The 20,841-nt window shown below is 35.7% G+C and overlaps 1 protein-coding gene across 2 annotated transcripts in view; it reads left to right on the top strand.

Annotated features, from left to right (window-relative positions):
* The window catches only part of DYM (dymeclin), a 601,776-nt gene that overhangs the window by 92,428 nt on the left and 488,507 nt on the right, over positions 1-20,841 (top strand). For both annotated transcript variants that reach the window (XM_072605141.1, XM_072605142.1), the window contains exon 6: positions 17,924-17,996. In XM_072605141.1, the coding sequence (XP_072461242.1) occupies positions 17,924-17,996 (73 nt within the window). The remainder of the gene's footprint in view (positions 1-17,923; positions 17,997-20,841) is intronic.

A 20,841-nucleotide genomic window follows, 5' to 3' on the forward strand; every position in this document is an offset into this window, starting at 1 on the left:
TATTACCAAGCCCATATACCTTATTCATAAGAAAGATCTTCATTTATTGTCTATTTATTTTTATTTTAGCCATGATTCAAATAATCTTGGTTTTGGGTTTCCTCGTCTATAGCAGATTTGAAATAGCAAATTTAGAAGTAGGCTGGAAGAATACCAGAAGAAAATGCATTCAGTAAGCATTTATTAAGTGCCTACTGTGTGCCAGGAACTGTGCTGAGTTTTGGACACTGACATTCTCTACCAGTGCAGATCATGACTCTTTATTGCTTAAGTAAATGGTCTTCATGAACTGCAGTAGTCCCCCAAAAAAGTAGTTCCTGGTGATCAACTTTCTGGTTATTAACTTTTCCGCACTGAGCTAAGGTGGACCCCTGGGATGCATCCTCAACTCTGAATCTTTTGAGTTTAATAGGATCTGTCAATACTCATAGCCCTCTGACATAGCTTTAAGAAATGGTCATCTCCGTACCAAGAAGAAGTATTAAGATAGGATTTTAGTGGAGGGAGCATGTAGATAATAAAAAACATACAGTAACAGTGAAAGCACAATAGTTCCTGGCTATTTAGTGTAAATTTCAACTGTCCAACATATTGCAGTAGCCCTTCAGTACATCTCTTTATTTTTAGTAAGAGAAAAGAAAAATTATAATGATGACCCTGTATCACTGGAAAAACATTAAATTGGGCTGATCATTCTCTTGTGAAAAGCCAACAAAAATTTTTAAAATGAAATTTTATTGCTATCTTTTGTTTTACATCATCTATATTTCCTAGTGTATCATTTCTCCACACCTTCCCAGAGAACCATCTCTTATGATAAAGAACAAATAAGAGGGAAAAGAAAGTTAAGCAAAATTAAGAAATCAAAAAAAGTTGATATTATATACAATGTTTTACACTCATAGTTCCTAAACTCTATAAAGAGTGGGGATGGTATGTTCTGTTTCTTTTTTTTTTTTTTTACTTTGTAAATTCTTTTTTTTTTTTAAATTTTATTTTATTATTATTTTTTAATGTTTTACAATCACTGCCATAAAATTAAGATTTTATCCCCCCCACACCTACCCTCCACTACCCCCTTCCCTCCCCACGACCACATACAGTTCTGTATAGGTTCTACATATACTTTCCTATTGAGTACATTTTCACGATATGTTCTGTTTCTGTTTACTTTTGCATACAGTGTGGTTAGCCTCTTCTTGATCTTCAGAGGGAAATTTTTTACAGATTTTTACCTCCATACTCCATAAAGCTAATAAAAAAATAATGGATATGTGTAAAGTTTTAGTAATTGGGAAATTCATTTATGCTCAACTCCTCATTTTTTTATTCTGGATAAATGAGGCATCTAATGTACATAGTTTACTTATATAAGTGTTTTCTTTTTTTTTTTTTTTAAAACAAGTATCATCTTCCTTAATAGGGATGTAATAGTTTGCCCATATTGAATAACAAGTTTTTGGTTTTTTTTTAATCTGTTTACCTTTTTATGCCTCTCTTGAGACTTGTGTTTGAAATTTTCTGTTGAGCTCTGGATTTTTCATCATGAAGGTCTAGAAATCCCTTATTTCATCTCTGTGCCTGAAATATTATGCTCAGTTTTGCTGGGTAATAGATCCTTGGTTGTAGTCCCAGCTTCTTTGCCTTATGGAATATCATATTCCATTCACTCTGATCTTTTAATGTAGAAGCTACAGGATCCTGTGTGGTCCTGACTGTAGCTCCTTAATATTTGAATTATGTCTTTCAGACTGCCTGTCATATTTTCTCTTTGATAGTTCTGAAATTTTGCAATGATATTCCTTGGTATTTTCAGTTCGTGATCCCTTTCAGGAGGTGGAATGATAGATACTTTTGATGACATTTTGCCCTCTGGATTCAGGACATCTTGACAGTTTTCCTTGATGATTTCTTGGAAGACATTGTCCAGGTTCTTTTTTTCATCTTGGCTTTCTGGTAGACCAATAATTCTTAGATTTTCTCTCCTGGGTCTCTTTTCCAGGTCAGTTGTTTTTCTAATTAGATATTTTAAATTTTTGTCTTTTTTTATTCTTTTTTTAAAAATTAAATTATTTGTTTTCAGTGTTCTACAATCACTTCCATATATCCTATATTTTTTTCTCCTCCCTCCTCCTCCCTCCCCACCCCCTCCCCGAGACAGCATACAATTTCACATAGGTTCTACTCGTACATTTATTTACACATTTTCACCTTAGTCATGTTGCATAGAAGAATTAAAATAAATGGGAGAAATCATAAAACAAAACAAAACATAATACAAAAGAAAATGGTCTGCTTCATTCTGCAATCAAATTGCATAGTTCTTTCCCTGGATGTGGAAGGCATTTTGCCCCAAGAGTCCATTGGGAATTTTTAAAGTCCTTGCATTGCAATGAAGTACTAAATCTACCAGAAAAATTCCTCATACGCTGTGGTTGTTGCTGTGTACAAAGTTCTCCTGGTTCTGCTCCTTTCACTCAGCATCAGTTCATACAAGTCTTTCCAGGCCTCTCTGAAGTCTTCCTGTTCATCATTTCTTATAGCACAATAGTATCCCATTACATTCATATACCATCGTTTATTCAGCCATTCCCCAATTGATGGGCATTCCCTTGATTTCCAGTTTTTGGGCACCACAAAGAGAACTGCTGTAAATATTTTTGTACATGTGGGATCCTTTCTCATTTCTATGATCTCTTTGGAGTAGAGTCCCAGAAGTGATATTGCTGAGCCCAAGGGTATGCACATTTTTGTAGCCCTATGGGCATAGTTCTGAATTGCTCTCCAGAATATGAATTGGTGTTCCAACTCTCCCACATCTTCTCCAGCATTTATCATCTTCCTGTTTTGTCGCGTTAGCCATAAGTGTTTTCTTTTTAAAAATCTGCTCTCGTTAAGATTGTAAGCTATGCCTCTTTCAGTTTCTAAATTTCTCTCATGAAGATGTATATTCACATAGGTAATATCATAGTTTTGAAATAATAATTCAACAAACATTTATTAAAAGTTCACTATTTGCAAAGAACTGTTTTAGGCAGTGGGAGTACAGAGACAGAAGCAAAACAGTCTTTTTGCTCAGTGCTCTTACATTTTTTGGATGAGGCACACATACACACACACATACACACACAAAATATCTGCAGAATATAAGGTAAAGGAAGAAAGCTCTAATATTTGGAAGTATTAGGAAAGGCTTTGTGTAGAAGGATGATATTTGAGTCTTGAGAGAGAACTGGATATTCTAAGGGATGAACATTAAGAGGAAATACATTCTGGGCATGATGGACTACCAGGCCAAAGGCACAGAGGAAGAAAATAAGTGCCATCTATGAAGCAATTTCATTGCCAAACTGAGGAGTTTTTTTTGGTCTAAGGGATGATAAAGAGTCCCTGGAGGCTGCTGGGTAAGGGAGTGTCATGGTCAGACCTCCACTTTAGGAAAATAACTTTGGCACCTGTGTGGAGCATGGATTGAAATGGAGAGAGACTTAGAGCAAGGGGATGTATTAGTAGGATATTGCAATATTGCCAAGGAGAGAGTTAGTGGGTCTTGAATTAGAGTGGTGGCTTACACAAGTGGAGAGAAAGGTAATGGATGTTGTGGAGGTAGGACTGACAACTGATTTAAAATGTGGGGTAAGGAGTTGAGGATGACATTGAAGTTGGGAACTTTTGTAACTAGAAGTATGGCTCTTTCTTAGTAGACTTGGGGAATTGCACAAGGCAAGGGTGGAATGGGGGTGGAGTTGGGATTGGGAAATATAATGGATTCTTTATTACAGATATTACATTTGAGATGTCTATGGGAAATCCACTTCCAGATGTTCAATAGGAAATTGGTGATGTAGTAATGGAATTCAGAGAGATCTCCTTGAATATAGTTTAGTTTTCTATCATTTAAAGCTATACTTCCTTAGGTAGCTGCAGTAGCAGTTCAGAAAATAGCATCATAATTTGTATATGTTGTTCATGTATTTATCCAAGGCTGGATATATAAATCTGGGGGTCATTTGCAAGAAGATAATACTTAAGCCCATGAAATATCATGTCACCAAGTAAAAGAGTATAGAATAGGAAGAGACAAAGTAAACTTTGGTTAGGAGGTGTGATAGGAATCCAGCCAAGAAGGTTGAAAAGGAATAATTAGATGAGTTCAACAGGAGAGCCCAGAGGGAATAGTGTCTTGAAAACAAAAAAACTGGAAACTGTTCACTTGCTTTTTATCCATATTATGTCTGAGTAGTGGTGATTATAATAATAACTTCATTAGTATTAGTATATAGGAATGTTAGAATTTGCAAGGTGCTGTAAAGGTAGATCAACTAAACAGAGTACTTCATTTTACTGATGAGGAAACTAAGGCCTGAGGAGGTCAAGTAGTTTGCCCATGTTTGCCCTCCTGTTTAGTAGTTCATTTAAAAACAATTTAACTTAGTTGTTCAGAAACATAGAAAAGTATTGCTAGGAGTTATGAACAATTGTGAAGCTAATTCTCTCTTTGTCAGGGTAAATGCTGTTAATTGGTTCTCCAAAAATGTGACATGAGGTGAAACAACATTAGAGAGAGTGGTTAGTTTGTAAGAATGTTATAAATGGCATGGGGACAAAAAAGACTGACATACAGGGGGAGTTAATGCACCCGCAACTAACTTGAATCGTTATGTTTATTGTAAAGGAAATTCTTCATTTATTGGTTGGAGCATGTGGCCCTTGAACTTCTTTTTTTTTAATACCTTAGATTCTTTGATTATTAGTTTGTTAAACTATTAAGCCAAATTAGTCTATTCATTCAAAAAATTTTTTTGTTTGCCTTTGTTATTCTTTAGAAAATTCTTTTTATCTTGTGGAGTTTTGAGTGGCATAATACCAGATTTGGACTTCAGGGCCAAGAGATTTAGTGGAGAAAAAGAATGTTGTATGGGCATTAAAAATTATTTGCCTAATAAATTGTGGAAATGTCAGATGACTCTTTTAGTTTCAAAGCATATCATCTGAGAATTTATTGTCAACATATTTTTATAGTTCTTCTGCAAGTAGTAAAAAAATAAACATAGGTAGGTATTAATTAAAAGATTGAAAGGTACCTTTAAGTATGATTGGGTGTGTATAATGTTTTTCCTCTTCCCATTTACAGTGGTGAGATTCCCCAGGTATCTGGAGAGTGTTCTATGTGTATTTCCGATGATGAAAATGTTTACAAGGGACTTTTGCTTCCCAAGGGAAGTGACTTTGCAGTTCCATTGTGGGCCAAGAATTCCTTCCTATTATTCCATCCTGTCTACTTTTGAGTGGCTCCTTTTGCATCTTGTATTCCGGCATTGAGAAAGCACCCAACCAAATTCAATCAAGGTCAATTTAAAGCCACCCCGGAAGTGACAAGGTCATAGGAAGCAAAGCTCAGTTGTCCTCCTCAAAGGGTGAGAGCATTAGTTTGTCCATAGTTACAGTACAATAGTAGATACTATTTTTCTAATATTTAACAATTCAAAAACCTTTTCTTGGCCCCAGATACATTCATTGTTTGAACTGGAACCAAAAATATACTAGATTTGGATCTCTCTCTGCCCCATAATCTGCCTTTAAGAAAAGAGGGTACTTTTTTCTTATCTTTCCGTTCTACCCACATAAAAAGGGACCTACTCAATCTTCTTCTTTTTTCCTCTTCTCAAAATAAATCCAGTAAACCCTGAGGTAAGGGAGTTGAGATCCTCCAAGATAACCCCAAATATACCTCAATTTTCTGCTGTTAGTAATATCCTTCCTTAGGTAGCTACAGTAGCAATTCAGAAGATAACCTTTTGATTTGTGTGTTTTATTTATGTATTTATCCAAGGCATTTGCATCCAATGACCAAATTAGACAAGAAATTCTTGAAAAAGTTCAGCTCTTCAAAGAGTTTTATAAGCCTTATCTCATTGCTAGTGGGAATTACAGAGAAAGTTAGGCAGTGTACCCTGAAATTGAAGTCTGCAGATGTGGGTTTGAGTCCCAGTTGTGTTGTTTAGAGACTGTGCTTGTAGGCAAACTCCATTTTCCTCAGCTGTCAAATGGTGGTAACTACATTGCTTGCCTTATTGTGGTTAAAGTACTTTGTAAATCTTAACTATATAATTATTACCAATTGTTAGATGGAAGAGATATATCAGCTGTGTTGACTTCATCAAACTAGACTGCATTCTTGCACCATCATTATATATTAGCTTTTTTAAAAGCAGTATTTTCCAATGATTGATATAGGTACTGACTTTGAATTTAAGTTGGGAGAATGCATATAATTTTTGATGCTTTGATTATAAAAGGAGAGTAAAGTATATTGGCAAACAGCATTTTTGTGACCTAGGTAATGTTTGAAAACTGAACCCCCTGTGTTTGAAAATTATATGCACTGGATGTTTGTTCCATCAAAACTTTCTCTGCAAAACACGTGACTCATCTCCAAATAACTCTCCTCCTGTCACACAGATTGGAATTTTCTGGCATTCAAAATGTGTGATTTTTATATAAAAACTAAAATTAGAAAATATCTCTTGTTTATCCTCCTCAAATACTACCTCCTATCCATGTTGCACTGTAGTTGACTTTAAATGACTATATAAGACACTCCAAATGCCAGTTTCATATGTTTAACTCATAATCAACATGTTGCATTTCAATTTATGTTGATTTATTAAAGCTACATTTTGCTTTGGTCCTATTGTGAATGCCAAAAAAATAGTAGCTCTCCTGTTTTCCAAAATAGGATTATTATAAGAAACAGCACAAAGCAGATGACTGTGTAGTATATCCAAGTACTTTGTGGGTCCAGATTTACATTTCTGTAACATAGCTAGAGTCATCTATGAGAGTTGCTTGTGAATGTATGGGTCCATGTGTGTAACTGAGTAAATTAATTTATTCCAAGTATCAGGTAGCCTGGTAATACAGTATGCATAGTAGAATGGATGCGCATGATGTATTTTATCCCTAATCAATCCAGAATCCATTATCTGTAATTTTATTGGATATTAGCATTTTGTGAAATATTGCTGGTATTTCTAGTGGAACAGATACTGATGTAAGAATGACATGACGATCAATGAACTATGAATGTATTACAAAACCTAGAATACAGTTGGTTGAAATTTAACCACTAGAATCCCTGCAACAAAACCCTTTAAAATAATTTTTAAAAATACTACTAAAGATTTCACATGCCATAAGGACGATTAGAAAAGCAAAAAGGCAAATAAATAGACAAAAAAAATCCTTTAGTACTTCAAGTTTCTATGATTTCTTCTTATGGGTTCTCCTGTATTCTCTAGATAGATAATCAAAACCTTTCATACCCTAGCAGATGGTTTAATGAAGTCTTGTTCCCCTATATGCCCTTTTCATCACTTCATGATCTTTGAACAGACCTTTTCTTAACATATCCATAATTCAAGTTTATTAGGATTTATCAGAGCTTGTAGTTCACTGGTAGAACCACATAAAACCCAGGATCATCTATCTCTACATCACGGTTTACCACTGGACTTAAAACAGAATTGTGTTGAATATTAGATCTCTTTTGACCTGCTTACAAAACAGAACAAACCCCAGGGCAATGTCCTTTTTTTCATTTCCTCTGAACTTTCCTTTTTCTTTTCAAAGTCTTTGAACACAAGAAAGGGGTTTTCTATGAATCATTTTTTTTTCCTTCCCAGCCATATTCTTCTGGGAGAGAAGGATGGGGATTCATAGCCCAGTGTGAAAATTAGCCCTATTAGTGTCAAATTGAAGGGGAATAAATAGACCAATACTCTCTTAGGGTCTGCTGTAGCATACTAATATCAACTGAAAATGGATCTATTGGTAAACATATACGAAACATCTATTTGCCTGGTACTGTATTAATTGCTAAAATAAAAAACCAAAACAAACCATCCCTAACCTCAAGGGGTTTACATTCTCTTTGGGTAAACATGCATATATTCAATATATACAAACTGAATTCAAATTAATTTTGGGAGTGATGTTGGGTAACAAAGGTGGTGAGAATCAGGAAGTACCTTAAATAGGAACTGGCACTTGAGGTGAGCTTTGAATGAAACTAGGACTTCTAAGAAGTGTAGGTGAGGAGGGACTGCCTTCTAGGTATGAAAGAAAACTAGTGAGTCACAGAGATAGGAGATGGAGTGCTATGTTGGAGGAACACACAGAAGACAAGTTTGGCTAGAGTGTAGGATGCAGGAAGGGAAGCAATTCATAATAATTAGGCTGGAAAGAAAAGGTGGAGCCAGAATGGGAAGGGCTTTAAAAGCCAAATGGAGGAGTTTATGTTTTATCTTAGAGGAAATAGGGATACAGTGGAATCTATTGAGTATGGGAGGGACGTGTTCAGTCCTGTCCTTTAGGAAAATTGCTTTGGCAATTGTGTGGAGCTTGGATTGGTGTAAAGAGAGACCTAAGACAGGGAGACCAATTAGTGTACTAGTCTAGGTGAGAGGTGTTAAGGCCTGAACTAAATGGTAGCTGTATGAAAAGAGAAAGGGGATCAAATGGGAGACATGTTTTAGAAATAGAAGTCACAAAATTTGATAGCAGACTGAATCATGCAAAACATTTCCATGTTAGTCATTTTGTACTAGAAGACTCAAATAAAATAAAAAAATGAAAGAAAGAAATGAAAAATAGCATGCTTCAGTCTGTATTCATACAATATCAGTTCTTTCTCTGGAGGCTGATATTATGCTCCATCATTAGTACTTTGGGATTGTCTTGGATCATTGTGTTGCTGAGAACAGCTAAGTCATTCAATATTTTTCATCGAACAATGTTGCTGTTACTGTGTATGCAGTCTTCTGGTTCTGCTCACTTTGCATCAGTTCATGTAAGTTTTTCCAGGATTTTTTGAAAACATCCTGCTTGTCATTTCTTATAGCACAATATTATTCCAACACGATTATATATCACAGCTTGTTTAGCCATTCACTAATTAACGGGCATCCTCTTGATTTCTAATTCTTAGCCACAAAAAAAAAAAAAAGAACTGCTATAAACATTTTTATACAAATAGGACCTTATCCTTTTTTTTTTTTTTTAACTATCTTTGGAATATAGACTTAGCAGTGGTATTGCTGGATCAAAGGATATGCACAGTTTTATAACTCTTTGGGCATAGTTACAAATTAATCCTGAGTATCTTTACTTGAGAATTTTTCTTTGCATTCACCATCTGTAAATTTTATGGGGAACAGTGAGAGTAGACTAGGAGAAAATGGTTTGCCATTGCTCTACATATTTATTGGAAGCTATTTGAACTTTGTATTAACTAATTCTAATAGATAATTGATAATGTGTTCCAAAGCTAATTAGCTCCTGAGACTTATGGTTTGGACTCCTAGATGTATTTCTCTCTTAATCTTCCCTGAAGATCAGTGTTGAGTCCCTGAGTTGTGTTCATCCTTTCTTGCCAAAGAAGACCATGCCAGAGAAATGATGACATGACTTGCACTTGACTTTGTTTTGAGTGAGGGAGGGCCGTGCAGGTCACTAGCCTCACTTCTCTTCCAGAGCCATCTGAATCCAATGAACAGATATTCACCAGGATGACTGGCGATAACTCAGGATGTACTAGGAGACCTTAGGCCCTTTAGGCCAAGGTCTTTGCAGGCACTCACTTAGGGTGAGGTAATGCTCATTCATTGAATAGGCCTGTTTAAGAAGCAGCCAGGGTATGGCCCCTTTAATGAGGCACAGAAAAGAAAGACTTTAGGCTGGAAAGGAAACAACAACAGTTACTATTAAGAATCACTCTGAAGCCAGGAGGATCCAGAAGAGGGAAGTGGGACCACCACTACTGTCACTAATGTCTCTTCTTCTTATCCCTTATCATTATTGTTGGTGTATTAATAATGGTAGGTTTGATTTTAATCACTTGGAAATTGTGTAAATTGTGTTTCTCCGCCAGTAGTTGTATTTTGACGTTTAATGTTGACTGCAGGTACTCTAAACGGTTCAGTTTAGCTCCAGCAGTCTAACTAGTAAAAGGGATCAAGGCTCTCATTGTGGTTAAGTAGCTATTCAATGTGAAGAACTGTCCTGTGGCACCATTACAAAATGGTCCCTGGCAGGGACCTTCCATACCTCGAGTGCCTTTCCCAAACTGGTCTCTGATAGTAATGTTTAGAAAGACTTTGGGAAACAGTCTCACTTCACTTTAGCTTGTTTGGCCATTATTCTCCTGGTGTCATAAAAACTTCAGGAAAGTTGATTGAATGAGTTTTTTGAATTCTAAATTTCAGGAATATGAAGACATAACAGCTTCATAGCTGACAGCACTGGATAGGTCATGCAGAGCATTCCTGGTAGATTGTCATATCTCTTCAATCTTTCAAATGTTGCATATTTAATCTGGTGGGATAGGTGAGGAATATTACTAGGGAGTCATCAGACATTTCCTCAGGGAATTTTTGCCTTATGATTTTAAAGGAGTTCCATTGACTTGATCCTCTAGGGCAAACAAGTTTTTCTGGAGATGCTTTTGCCTTCTCTTCCCCAACTTCTTTTGCCCAGTATAGTACTCTGTTCACACTTTTCACACTTTAAAAAATACCAAGCTTTAGTCATGTGTGAGAAGCTATAACTTGGCGAAAATGGACTCACACCCTTTTGTTATGGTAGCAGTTACTACATTATTATGCTTTTGCTGAGCAGTTGTGATTCTGGTTAAATGTGTTTTAGTGAATTTATGCTGTTCATACAAAACTTGAAAGGCAACAGGTCCTTTTTGACTTAGCTCAAAGAATAGGCTGTTAAATTCTAAGGGACAGATACATTGCCACTTTTTAGGAAGTTCGTGTAAAAAAAAATCAGTCTCATGCTATATAGGGCTATAGATTTAGAACTAAAGGAAACTTTAGAGGATATATATGAAATGAGATAATCTTTGTAAGAAACACTTTGTGCAGTGCCTGGCACATAGCAGGTACCATATAAATACTTATTTTCTTCTTTTACTTCTATATGCAGTTCTGCTCCTGCATTTTATGGGTGGGGAAATGGAGGCCAAGGGAGGTTAATTGGCTTGCTGAAGGTCACACATGTAATAAACATCATAAGTAGGATCTGACCTCACATCCTCAGACTTGAGCTAGGGCTTTTTCTGTTGTGTTATATCTCCTTTGTCCAACCGTTTGGGTACCATGGAATTCCATGTAATATATATCTTTAAAACTTTATCAAAGAAAAGTTAATATTGAAAGTAGAATAAAGACCTTGGTAGAGTATTCTTACCTGTATAACTATCCTTTGGTATAACAAGGATAATATTTAAATCATGTTCTAATATAATCTTCTTTTGTTAACACTGGTTTTTATTTCAAGTATTTAAAATTATCATGTGTATTGAAATATTAATTAATCATTGCTAGTTCAACAATGATGTGACATAGATCTTGAAAATAAACAAAATCAGAAAACAATATTCCTCTTCCCCCCACCTAATATAAATCTTATATTTGCTTGAGTTCTTAAATTTTTAAATGGGAATCTCAAAATGATTCTGTCTAGCAGAATGGATACTGGATGGCACAATGGATAGTGTGCTGGACCTGGAGTCAGGAAGACTCATCTTCCTGAGTTCAAATCCAGCCTCAGACACTTAATAGTTCTGTGATCCTGAGCAAGTCACTTAACCCTATTTGCCTCAATTTCCTCATCTGTAAAATGAGGTAGAGAAGGAAATGGCAAAACACTCCAGTATCTGTGCCAAGAAAACCCCAAATGGAGTCATGAAGAGTCAGACATGACTGAAAAATAATGTAAGAACAGCAGTAACAACATATATTAGATGATCCTAGATTTTCAGTGGTTGTGTCATTAACATCCTTATTCTGGGATGGAAGCAGCCAGAGGTGAAGGGTTCAGGGCTGTTTGGAATAAGGGAAAAGGAACAGAGTGACAGTTGTTGGAGGTAAAGTATGGCCAATAAAAAAGACTTGATTTTGAAATCTAACATCCACTCCTCCTAGGTACAAAGCATTCCCCTTGTGACTAGTCAGGTTCCAAGGATACTATTTTTGTTTTGAGCATAAGCTGGGAAGGTAAGTATGAAACATTATAGATATAGGGTTAGTAGTACATTATTAGAAACACCTTGATTTTTCTTTTGCAAAGTTTTGTGAGAAGTGGTCTTGCTTATATTTTTCTGTAATGTGACAATAGACTCTGGTGTGTCTTTTATCTCAGAGGCAGATAGTATTGTATTGTCTGCTTTTCTTTGAGGGGTATTAGCCTTTTGTAATGTATGTAGATATAATAATGAATTTTTGGTTCACCTTGTAAAATGGTGGATTAACGTGGAAGTCCTAGGGATGGAAAGTATTTATACAGCACCTACTATATGCCACATATTGTTCTAAGTACTTTTTACAAATATAATTTCATTTGATCTTCACAACAATCCTGTGAGGTAGATGCTATTATTACCTCCATTTTGTAGTTGAGGAAAGAGGTGAACAGAGGTTAACACAATCAACACGGCTAGTACATGACTGAGGCTGTGTTTAGACTCAGATCTTCGTGATGGTAGGCATAGCTGTTTATCCACTGCACTACCAGCTGCCTCTATTTATGCTTCTTTTACTTTGAGGCTGCAGTGAGTGCCACTTTTTCTTTAATTATGATCCTGGTGATATTTCTGGGGAGAAGACAATGAGTTGAGTAGTACACTGTAAAGAAAGAACAGAATTAAAAAAAAAAAAAGCATTATACTTGTTAGATAAAAAAAGGCACCAAAGAAGAAAAAGTAACGAATTAGAGCAGTTGAATCCTTTGATATTATTAATGTTGATTTCCTGTTATACTCTTTTTTCTTGAAGAGAGAAACTGTTAATCTAAGAATAATGCCAGCATCTGAGAAAATCAGTTGGCCTTTAGTGATGCTATGAATGAATCATTAGAGTAGGAGAGGGAGTTGGTCCATGCTTCCGGAGGCCATTTTCTGCTGTTGTTTCCTACTTATTCCAACTCTCTTCCCCAGTGAATACCAGAAGGCTGAGGTTGGCTGGGGCAATACTGCAGCTTTCTAGTCAGTTTCTGTCTTGCTGAGCATAAGATGAGGACTGTGAGAATGGGTGGTCAGGAAGCAGCAATGAAAAATAGAAAGATTCATGCATATGTTACCATACTTGAGTTTTTAAAGTGCTGGAGAAAATACAAAGATTAAATGAAACAGGGTTCCTTTACTCGTGAAACTCATAGCCTAGTAGGAGAATGTGACATACAAATATTAACAAAATAATTGCACAGGAATGATACAAACTAAATGCTATGTGTCATATATTTCCCTAAGATCATTACCATCTAAGGTGAAGGATCAAGAAAGGCTTCCTGGAAGTGGCATTACCATTGGACTTTAAAGGATCAACAGAAATTCAGAAAAATGGAAGTAGAGTTGGATAGAGTACTCTGGGCACTGTGGATAATGTAAGCAAAGGCATGGAGGTAGGAAGATATGAGGGTGGTAGAAAAGATGGTTAGTGAATCAGTTTGCCTGAAATGTAGATTATAGGGGGTAGAATAGTATGATATAATACTGGACAGTCAGGATGGCACAATTTTGAATCCTTGAATGCCAGATGAAGGAGTTCGAAATTTAATTTGTAGACAGTAAGGGACCATTGGAGGATTTTGTGTATAGAAGTAACGTGAACATACCTATGTACAGGAATATTGGTATGGCAGTTGTATTCAGGTTGAAGGGAAAGGTTATGTGCTCTGCAAGATTAGTTTGGAAGCTGTGTGAAGGATGATTTGGAAGGGAAGAGAAAACCTTTTCAGAACATATTGTGTTAGCAGAGGTGGGCCTTATTAGATATAGAGGGAAAGAAGTCATGTAGATAAGAATCAACAGGGCTCAGTAACTATTTGGATATGGGAGATTAGGGAGACAACATGGGACAGTACGTAAATAGTAGTGACACTTACAGAAATGATGAAGTCAAAAGGAGGAGTGGGTTTAGGGAACAATATATTAGATTTGGTTTGAACATGTTGAGATTGAGGCATTTATGGCATTCAGATGGAGATAATAGAGATCTGGTTCTGGAACGCAGGTCAGAGTTGGAGGTACATTTGGGGGAGTAATTTTTATGAAAGTGATAGTTGAAGTTGAGGCAGTGAATGAGATTATCAAGATAGAGATAAAAAGCAGAAGAAAGTGGATTGAGAACAGATTCTTCCTTCCTCTCTCCCTCCCTCACTCTCTCGTTTCCCCACTGCTCCCTTCCCTTCCAGTTTGCTTTGCATGAACACATATTTTAAATGGGTTTTGTATTTCTTATCTTTACCATGGATGGGGGAGGGGAGAAAGAGAATTCAGAGCTGAAAATGAAATAAAATTGAATTGAAACAAATTTTAAAAAATTTATATTAGTTTAAAAAATATCTCCATAGTATAACCAATCTGTCTTATGAAATCATTTTTCCTATGTAGGACTAATAGGATTTTGGTCAAAATATGATAGACAGTAATATTTAAATCGTGGATCACTTTTTCCAGAGCAACAACAAAAGTAGTTAAATTTGGTTTTTGTAGTTGGTGTATTTTTTGTATTGTCATAGAACACAAACCAAAGAGATCAGTGAAAGAGGAAAAGGTCCCATACGTATAAATCTTTAGATCAAATTAATTTTATTTCCAGAGGTAGTTTAAAATATGGTATACCTTTCAAAGAATAATTTGTATACATATTTTGGACAAAAATTAACTTAAAATTAAATGTTTTAAAATAACTTAGATATTCTTTACTCTTAAAATTGGCAATAACACAGTATAGTACCATGATTTTCTGAATACAGGTTTATAGTGAACATCAGCCAGCTATCTGTTTGGTTTTAATTTCAAGAAAATTAAGTTGTGCTTTGAGCTTGTCAGACACTCTATTAACATTTTTTGGAATGTAGTTCTATCATTTCTTGGTGTGTTTTTTAGTATTTACTCTTGGCACTATGTAGAAATGGGCAATAGTGAGTAACTGGCAGTTTGACTTTCTGAATGCAAATTTTAAGAAAATAACAAATAGCTCATTCTCTTTTAATGCTCTTTTTAATTACTGCATGTATCCTGACTTAAATCATCACATACTTATTTCCTCTGGCTGCTTTTCTCATTTTCTTTTTTCTTCACTTCTTACCTTTTTTTGCTAATTCTTCCTACTTCCCTGCCCAAGGAAGGGGTGCTATAGAATTATATACTGAATCATAGATTTAGAGCTAAAAGGGAGCTTACAGACAAGCCTTTTTCATGTCTTGGGAATTCTTCATCATTTTCTTGTCTTGGGCCTCATTGGAACTTTAATGAGGACTAAGGACCCATTCTCAGAGGAGTATCTTTGAATAGTAGAAGGATATGTTAAATTCCAGTTAAAGATTAGTGAAAATAAAGATGTTACTTTTTTTTCACATACAAGTTCATGGAACCCATGCAATCTACCCACACCTGCTCATTTTATAGATGAGACAGCAGATGCCTACAGAGGTGAAGTAATTTGCTCAGGATTTTGAACCAGTTTTCCTGACTAAAAGTCTAACACTATCTACTTCACTGTGCAGCTTCCCAGAACAGAACTAGGATTTGAACCCACATCTCTTGATGAAAGAACAAACTTTCACCATTGTATCACACTGAATGTTTCACTTGTTTGGCTCCCTACCCCCCAGTTAGAGTTGGGACTGAGAAATTACTTGTGGTGATGGACTTGTGAGGGAAGAGAAGAGGAGAGATGTATATGGTAGAGGCAGAAATGACAATACTTGTAACCGATTGAATATAGTAGGTAAGGGAAAGTAAAACATTGAGGATGTCTTTGAGATTGTGAACCTTGATGACTGGAAGGATAATTGTGCCTTTGATGAAAATAGGGAAGTGTGGAAGAGGATTGGATTAATGGAGAAAGATTATGACCTGTGTTTTGGACACATTGAGTTTGAGTTCGGTTTGCACTGAACTTATAAGTAGGCTTATCCAGTGGATTGAATAGTTTCAGTAATTTAATCTTGCTTGAGTGTTGCAAAATCATAACCATCTGTTCTTTGAGAAATTAGGTCATAGGTTCAGCTTTTGATATTGGTTTGGTTTTCCTTCATGAAAATAAAAATCAGTCATCCTTCATATGTAATAATAATGCTCAGTTGTGTCCTTAGATTTCCTTTTTCTGGTAGTGGCCATTGGTTTGTCTTGAGTGATCCATATCCTTTTAGCCAGCAGCATGCCTTCTGATAAGCTGGCTTAGATTGGGAGCATCTTGGCTTTAGAATCATTTTCTCTTTATGAAGCTAATTGTGCTGTTGTCTTATTCTTATTGTTGTCTTATTGTCTTGTTCTCTTGCGCAACCTTGCCCCCATAGAGCTGTGTAGTGACCAGGTGAACTGAGTGCATACTACATATTCAGTTGGATTGAGTCATATGTATGAAAAGTGAAAAAGTTCAAGAGGACTTCTTTGCCTCCCACCTGAACTGTTGAAGACCTGCAGAGGTTAAGTGATTTTCTCAAGCATCATTCAGCCAGTAGTTGTCTGAGGCAAGAGTTGAGCCCTGGTCTTCCTTACTCCTAGTACACTGCTCTATTTACTGTACCACATTGCTTTTATTAGAACAAAGGAAAATAAATAATTGGCCTAGTGTGAAAGCTTTTGACAGTTCCATTGAAAATAACGTTATTCTGCATGTCACTTGACCTTTCTTGTAAGTCCAAGAAACATTCAGCAATTGAAGATCTTTACATAGAAATTGGACTCTATCATTTATCTGCCCCCAAATAAGAGGAGAAATTTGGATGTGGCCTTTTGAAGGAATGCCTTTTGAAGGAATGTTCTTTTAGCAAATGCAAGACCTTAATCATTTCATTTGGAAAATGCTCATTTCTTGACATGAACTGCTGTTATAGTTTTAAAATGCCACATTTCATTTGCACTAAATCTATTTTTCATCATCATCATTTTTTAAAGTGGCATTAAAGCTGTGGTTGCATTGCTTAATTGACTCAGCTGTAAACTTTGTTCATGAGGAGGTGAGGTCATGTTTTAGAGTGATGCTTGGAATACAGAGTAGGGAATTCTTGCCACCATTTTTATTTTTAAAATCAGGATTTTTTCCCACTTGGGAGAAAAGAGTCAATCAGGCAAAGTCTTTGGATTTCCAGAGTCTGTTCTTTCAGCTTTGTGATAAACAAGCTGTTCTGGCTGCTTTGATGACTAATGGGATGTTATTAAACTGGCTAAGTTATTTGGTTTGAAATTCTCTTTAGGGACTCAGTGAGTGATTTTTAAATGTTACTGTTCAGATCAGGGTCACTGCATTTGGGTGGGTGAGCCAGAGGGTGACATTTATAACAAATCAACTTAGGAGCAGGTTGTTAACTCATGTGGTTTAAATTGGGCAGCTTTGGTAAAGAGAGACTTTTCTGTCAAAAATCTGTTTATCAACTCCTTTTCCTTTCATTGTAGGAGCAGATATTGCTTATCCTCTTTCTTATCTGCTAAACTAATCTAAGTCCTCCTCTTTCTTTGGCTTAGCTTTTGTACAGTGTAATTCTGGTAGTGCACCCCTCCTAATCATTTTCTTCTCAGGAGACTACTTTCCAAGTGCTATTCATGTTGAGGGCAAAGTGCAATTAAAAGCAAAATCTACATATATTTAGTTGTGTCCATTGAGGAACAAAAAAAGAATTACTAAAAGTTTTGGAGAATCCAAGTGATTTCATTTATGACACTGAATTCCTGTCCCAGGGGTTGGTCATCACAGGTCTTAACTAGGTTCATAGTTTGGGTTTCATTGAAGGATGAACACATTTCCGGTAATAATAGCTCTTATTTTGTATTTGAATGAAGACAATCTGACTTTGGGATGAGAGATGCCTGTATTATGTTTTCTGATGAATCTTTGATGTATCTTACCAGAAGCTGACTCTGAAGATCTCATAGAGGAACTGCTTTGCTGCTTAATCAAGTTAATCATTGACATCCCACTCTTGTAAGTTCTAATCATCAGGATTTGTTTATGTTTTCTTTGTATTCTCAAAATGATGAATTTGTTAGCATTTTATAGTTTATAGAACCAGATATAGTACTTTTATTTTATCTCTTTCAAAGTCATATATCCACTATATCCTCTTTTTTGTGTGGGCCTAATAGCTTTCCAATTGTGTCTATACAATGTATAAATAGTTGGTCAACCCAGGCAACAGTTTAGACTCTTCAATGGAATTAAAAAAAAAAGTTAAACTAATTTTTCGACATTTTGAATTTAGAAATTTGGCATGTGATTTCTACTAAATATTTATTCAGTTAAGTCATTAGTTGTGCTTTTGATCCAGTGTCTTTTTTCCTTTGTTGAGAAAGAGCTGGGGAGAAAATAAATTATTTGAAGATTAAAAATCAGATACTTTGCCGTAGTAATTCTGATCCCAGTCTTTGCTAATCTGCCTTGCTTTTTTAAAAAAAGTAATTTCTTTTTGAGTGAGGCTATATGTCTCAGGGTCTGTCATCAAAAAACTTATTAACCCATGTCTTAATATTATTGTTTGATGATAGTCCAGAAATATTTATGCTACTGTACATCCTGCCTGTCTTCTTTGAACACATGGAAACAGCTAGGTTAGTTTATCGTCTAGGCTTCGTTGGATCCCCTTTTTTATCATATCAGAGGATAGCAGAATTAGAGGTTTTTGTGAATCATTTCTAGCCATGGAGATGCCATGTCATTTGTTAGCATAGGCTAGACCTTAAAACCAAAGGAAATTTATCAATTAACAAGTATGAATCTTGAGAGTAACAGCATTGTGTTATATTTCTTTGTTGCCAAAGGGAATTGTTCATTAATAAAACATTTTCAGACAATACCATCAATAGATTTTAAAACTTAATCAGTATATGAAATATTCATTTTCTTTTCTCATAGTGTCTAATAGTTTGCTTTTTATACTGTGAACATCTTATTAATATTGGTGAACTAATTGGGATTTTAACTCATTTTCAAGCAATTTTATTTAATGTCTTTTAATTCATAAAAATCTCTTTTCTTTCCATTCAAGAAAAAGCAAACAACAACAAATAAAAACAAAATTTAAAACCTTTGTAACAAATATTCATAGTCAAGAAAAGCAAATTTGTCTTTACAATGTTTTTGTAGAAACTTTTCTCTTGGTTCTGTGTATGTCACTCTGCATCAGTTCATATAACCCTCCCCAGGTCTCTGAATTTATCCTTTTCATCATTTCTTATGTTTGCATCTTTACATGCATATAACTAAAATTTGTTTAGCCATTCCCCAAGTGATGGATACTTTCTAAGTTTCCAGTTCTTTGCCAGAACAAAAACGAATTGTTATATAGAACTCCTTTCATCTCTTTGGTGGTATCAGTAGGTCAAAGACTATCTGTAGTTTAGTAACTTTTTCAGAATGGGTGTATTACTTCCCAGCTCCACCATTAATCTGCCTGTTTTCTCACAGGTCACTCAACGTAAGATGTTATGCTTTTGTCAATTTTGTTATTGTGATTGGTGCAAGATGGAACCCCAGAGTTCCATCTTAATGTGCATTTCCAAAGTTATTAGTGATTTGGAACAATTTTCATATGGATTTTGATGACTTGGATTTCTTCCTTTGAAAACAGTTCATGTTCTTTGGCCATTTATCAATTGGAGAATGGCTTTTATAGATTTTAATCAATTCCCTATATATCTTGGAAATTAGATGTTTGTCAGAGAAACTTGTTACAAAGATTTTTCCCCCATTCTTCATATTTATCATTTTGATCATTAATTGTATATTTCCCTCCTTATTCTCCCTTACATTTTCCTTTTTGCTTCTCACTCTTCTTTGCAAAGAAGTAAAGGGTAGTTAACAAGAAAGAGTGTGCTCAGCATTCTCTCCTCTTCCGTCTCCTCATTTTCTCCTGTTTTCCTGTTGAGCAAATTTATTTCTGCACCCAATTTTGTGTGTGCCTGTGCATATACACACACATGTGTATGCATGTTTGCATGCATGTGTGTATGTGTATATTCTACCCTCTTGACAAATTCAGATGAAAATAAATTTCCAATGTTGCCCTTTCCTCTTCCTCCTTGTTTGAATAGCCTTCAACTTGAACACAGCAATGATTATATACTTTCTGTCCAACTTTCTTCTCTGGTTTATGCCTTTCCTTCTGCCTTTCCATTCTTCTTTGAAGGTCATCAAAGCATAATCAAGCCACTTCTAGGGCCTCTGTCTTGTTTAACTCCCACTGTGACCTCTGATGATATTTTAGGGTTCTGAGCAGATACTCGTGTCACCTTTCTTATTTGAATGTCATCACTTTGCCTTTTTTGTTCAGTCATTTGATTGTGTCCAACTCTTTGTGACTCCAAGAACCATACTGACCATGGGGCTTCTTGGCAAAGATACTGGAGTGCTTTACCATTTCTCCTTACAGTGGGTTAAGGCAAACAGACATGAAGTGAGTTGTCCAGGATCACAGAGCTTGTACATTTCTGAGGCTGGATTTAAACTCAGGTCTTCCTGGTTTCAGACCCAAATCTTTATCCACTAAGCGATCTAGTTGCATCTTCACCCTTGTTTGATCTGTTCTTATTGCTTGCTAGTATTTGCCTTTTTATATTTCTTGACTGTGTTTGAATTTCAGAGTTTATGCTCAGCTCTGCTGTTTTCATCAGGAATGCTTGGAAATTCTTGAGTGAGGAAGTTGGAAATCAGACTCCAAAGAGTTAAGAAGAGATTGAGAGGAAAGGAAGTGGAAGCATCTATTTAGATATCTTCTCAAAGAGTTTAACTGCAAAAGAGAGAAGAAAAGTCAGGCAGTAGCTTGCAGGAATGG

The sequence above is a fragment of the Notamacropus eugenii genome, chromosome 4 (assembly GCF_028372415.1).
Source record: "Notamacropus eugenii isolate mMacEug1 chromosome 4, mMacEug1.pri_v2, whole genome shotgun sequence".
NCBI classification, from domain to species: domain Eukaryota; kingdom Metazoa; phylum Chordata; class Mammalia; order Diprotodontia; family Macropodidae; genus Notamacropus; species Notamacropus eugenii.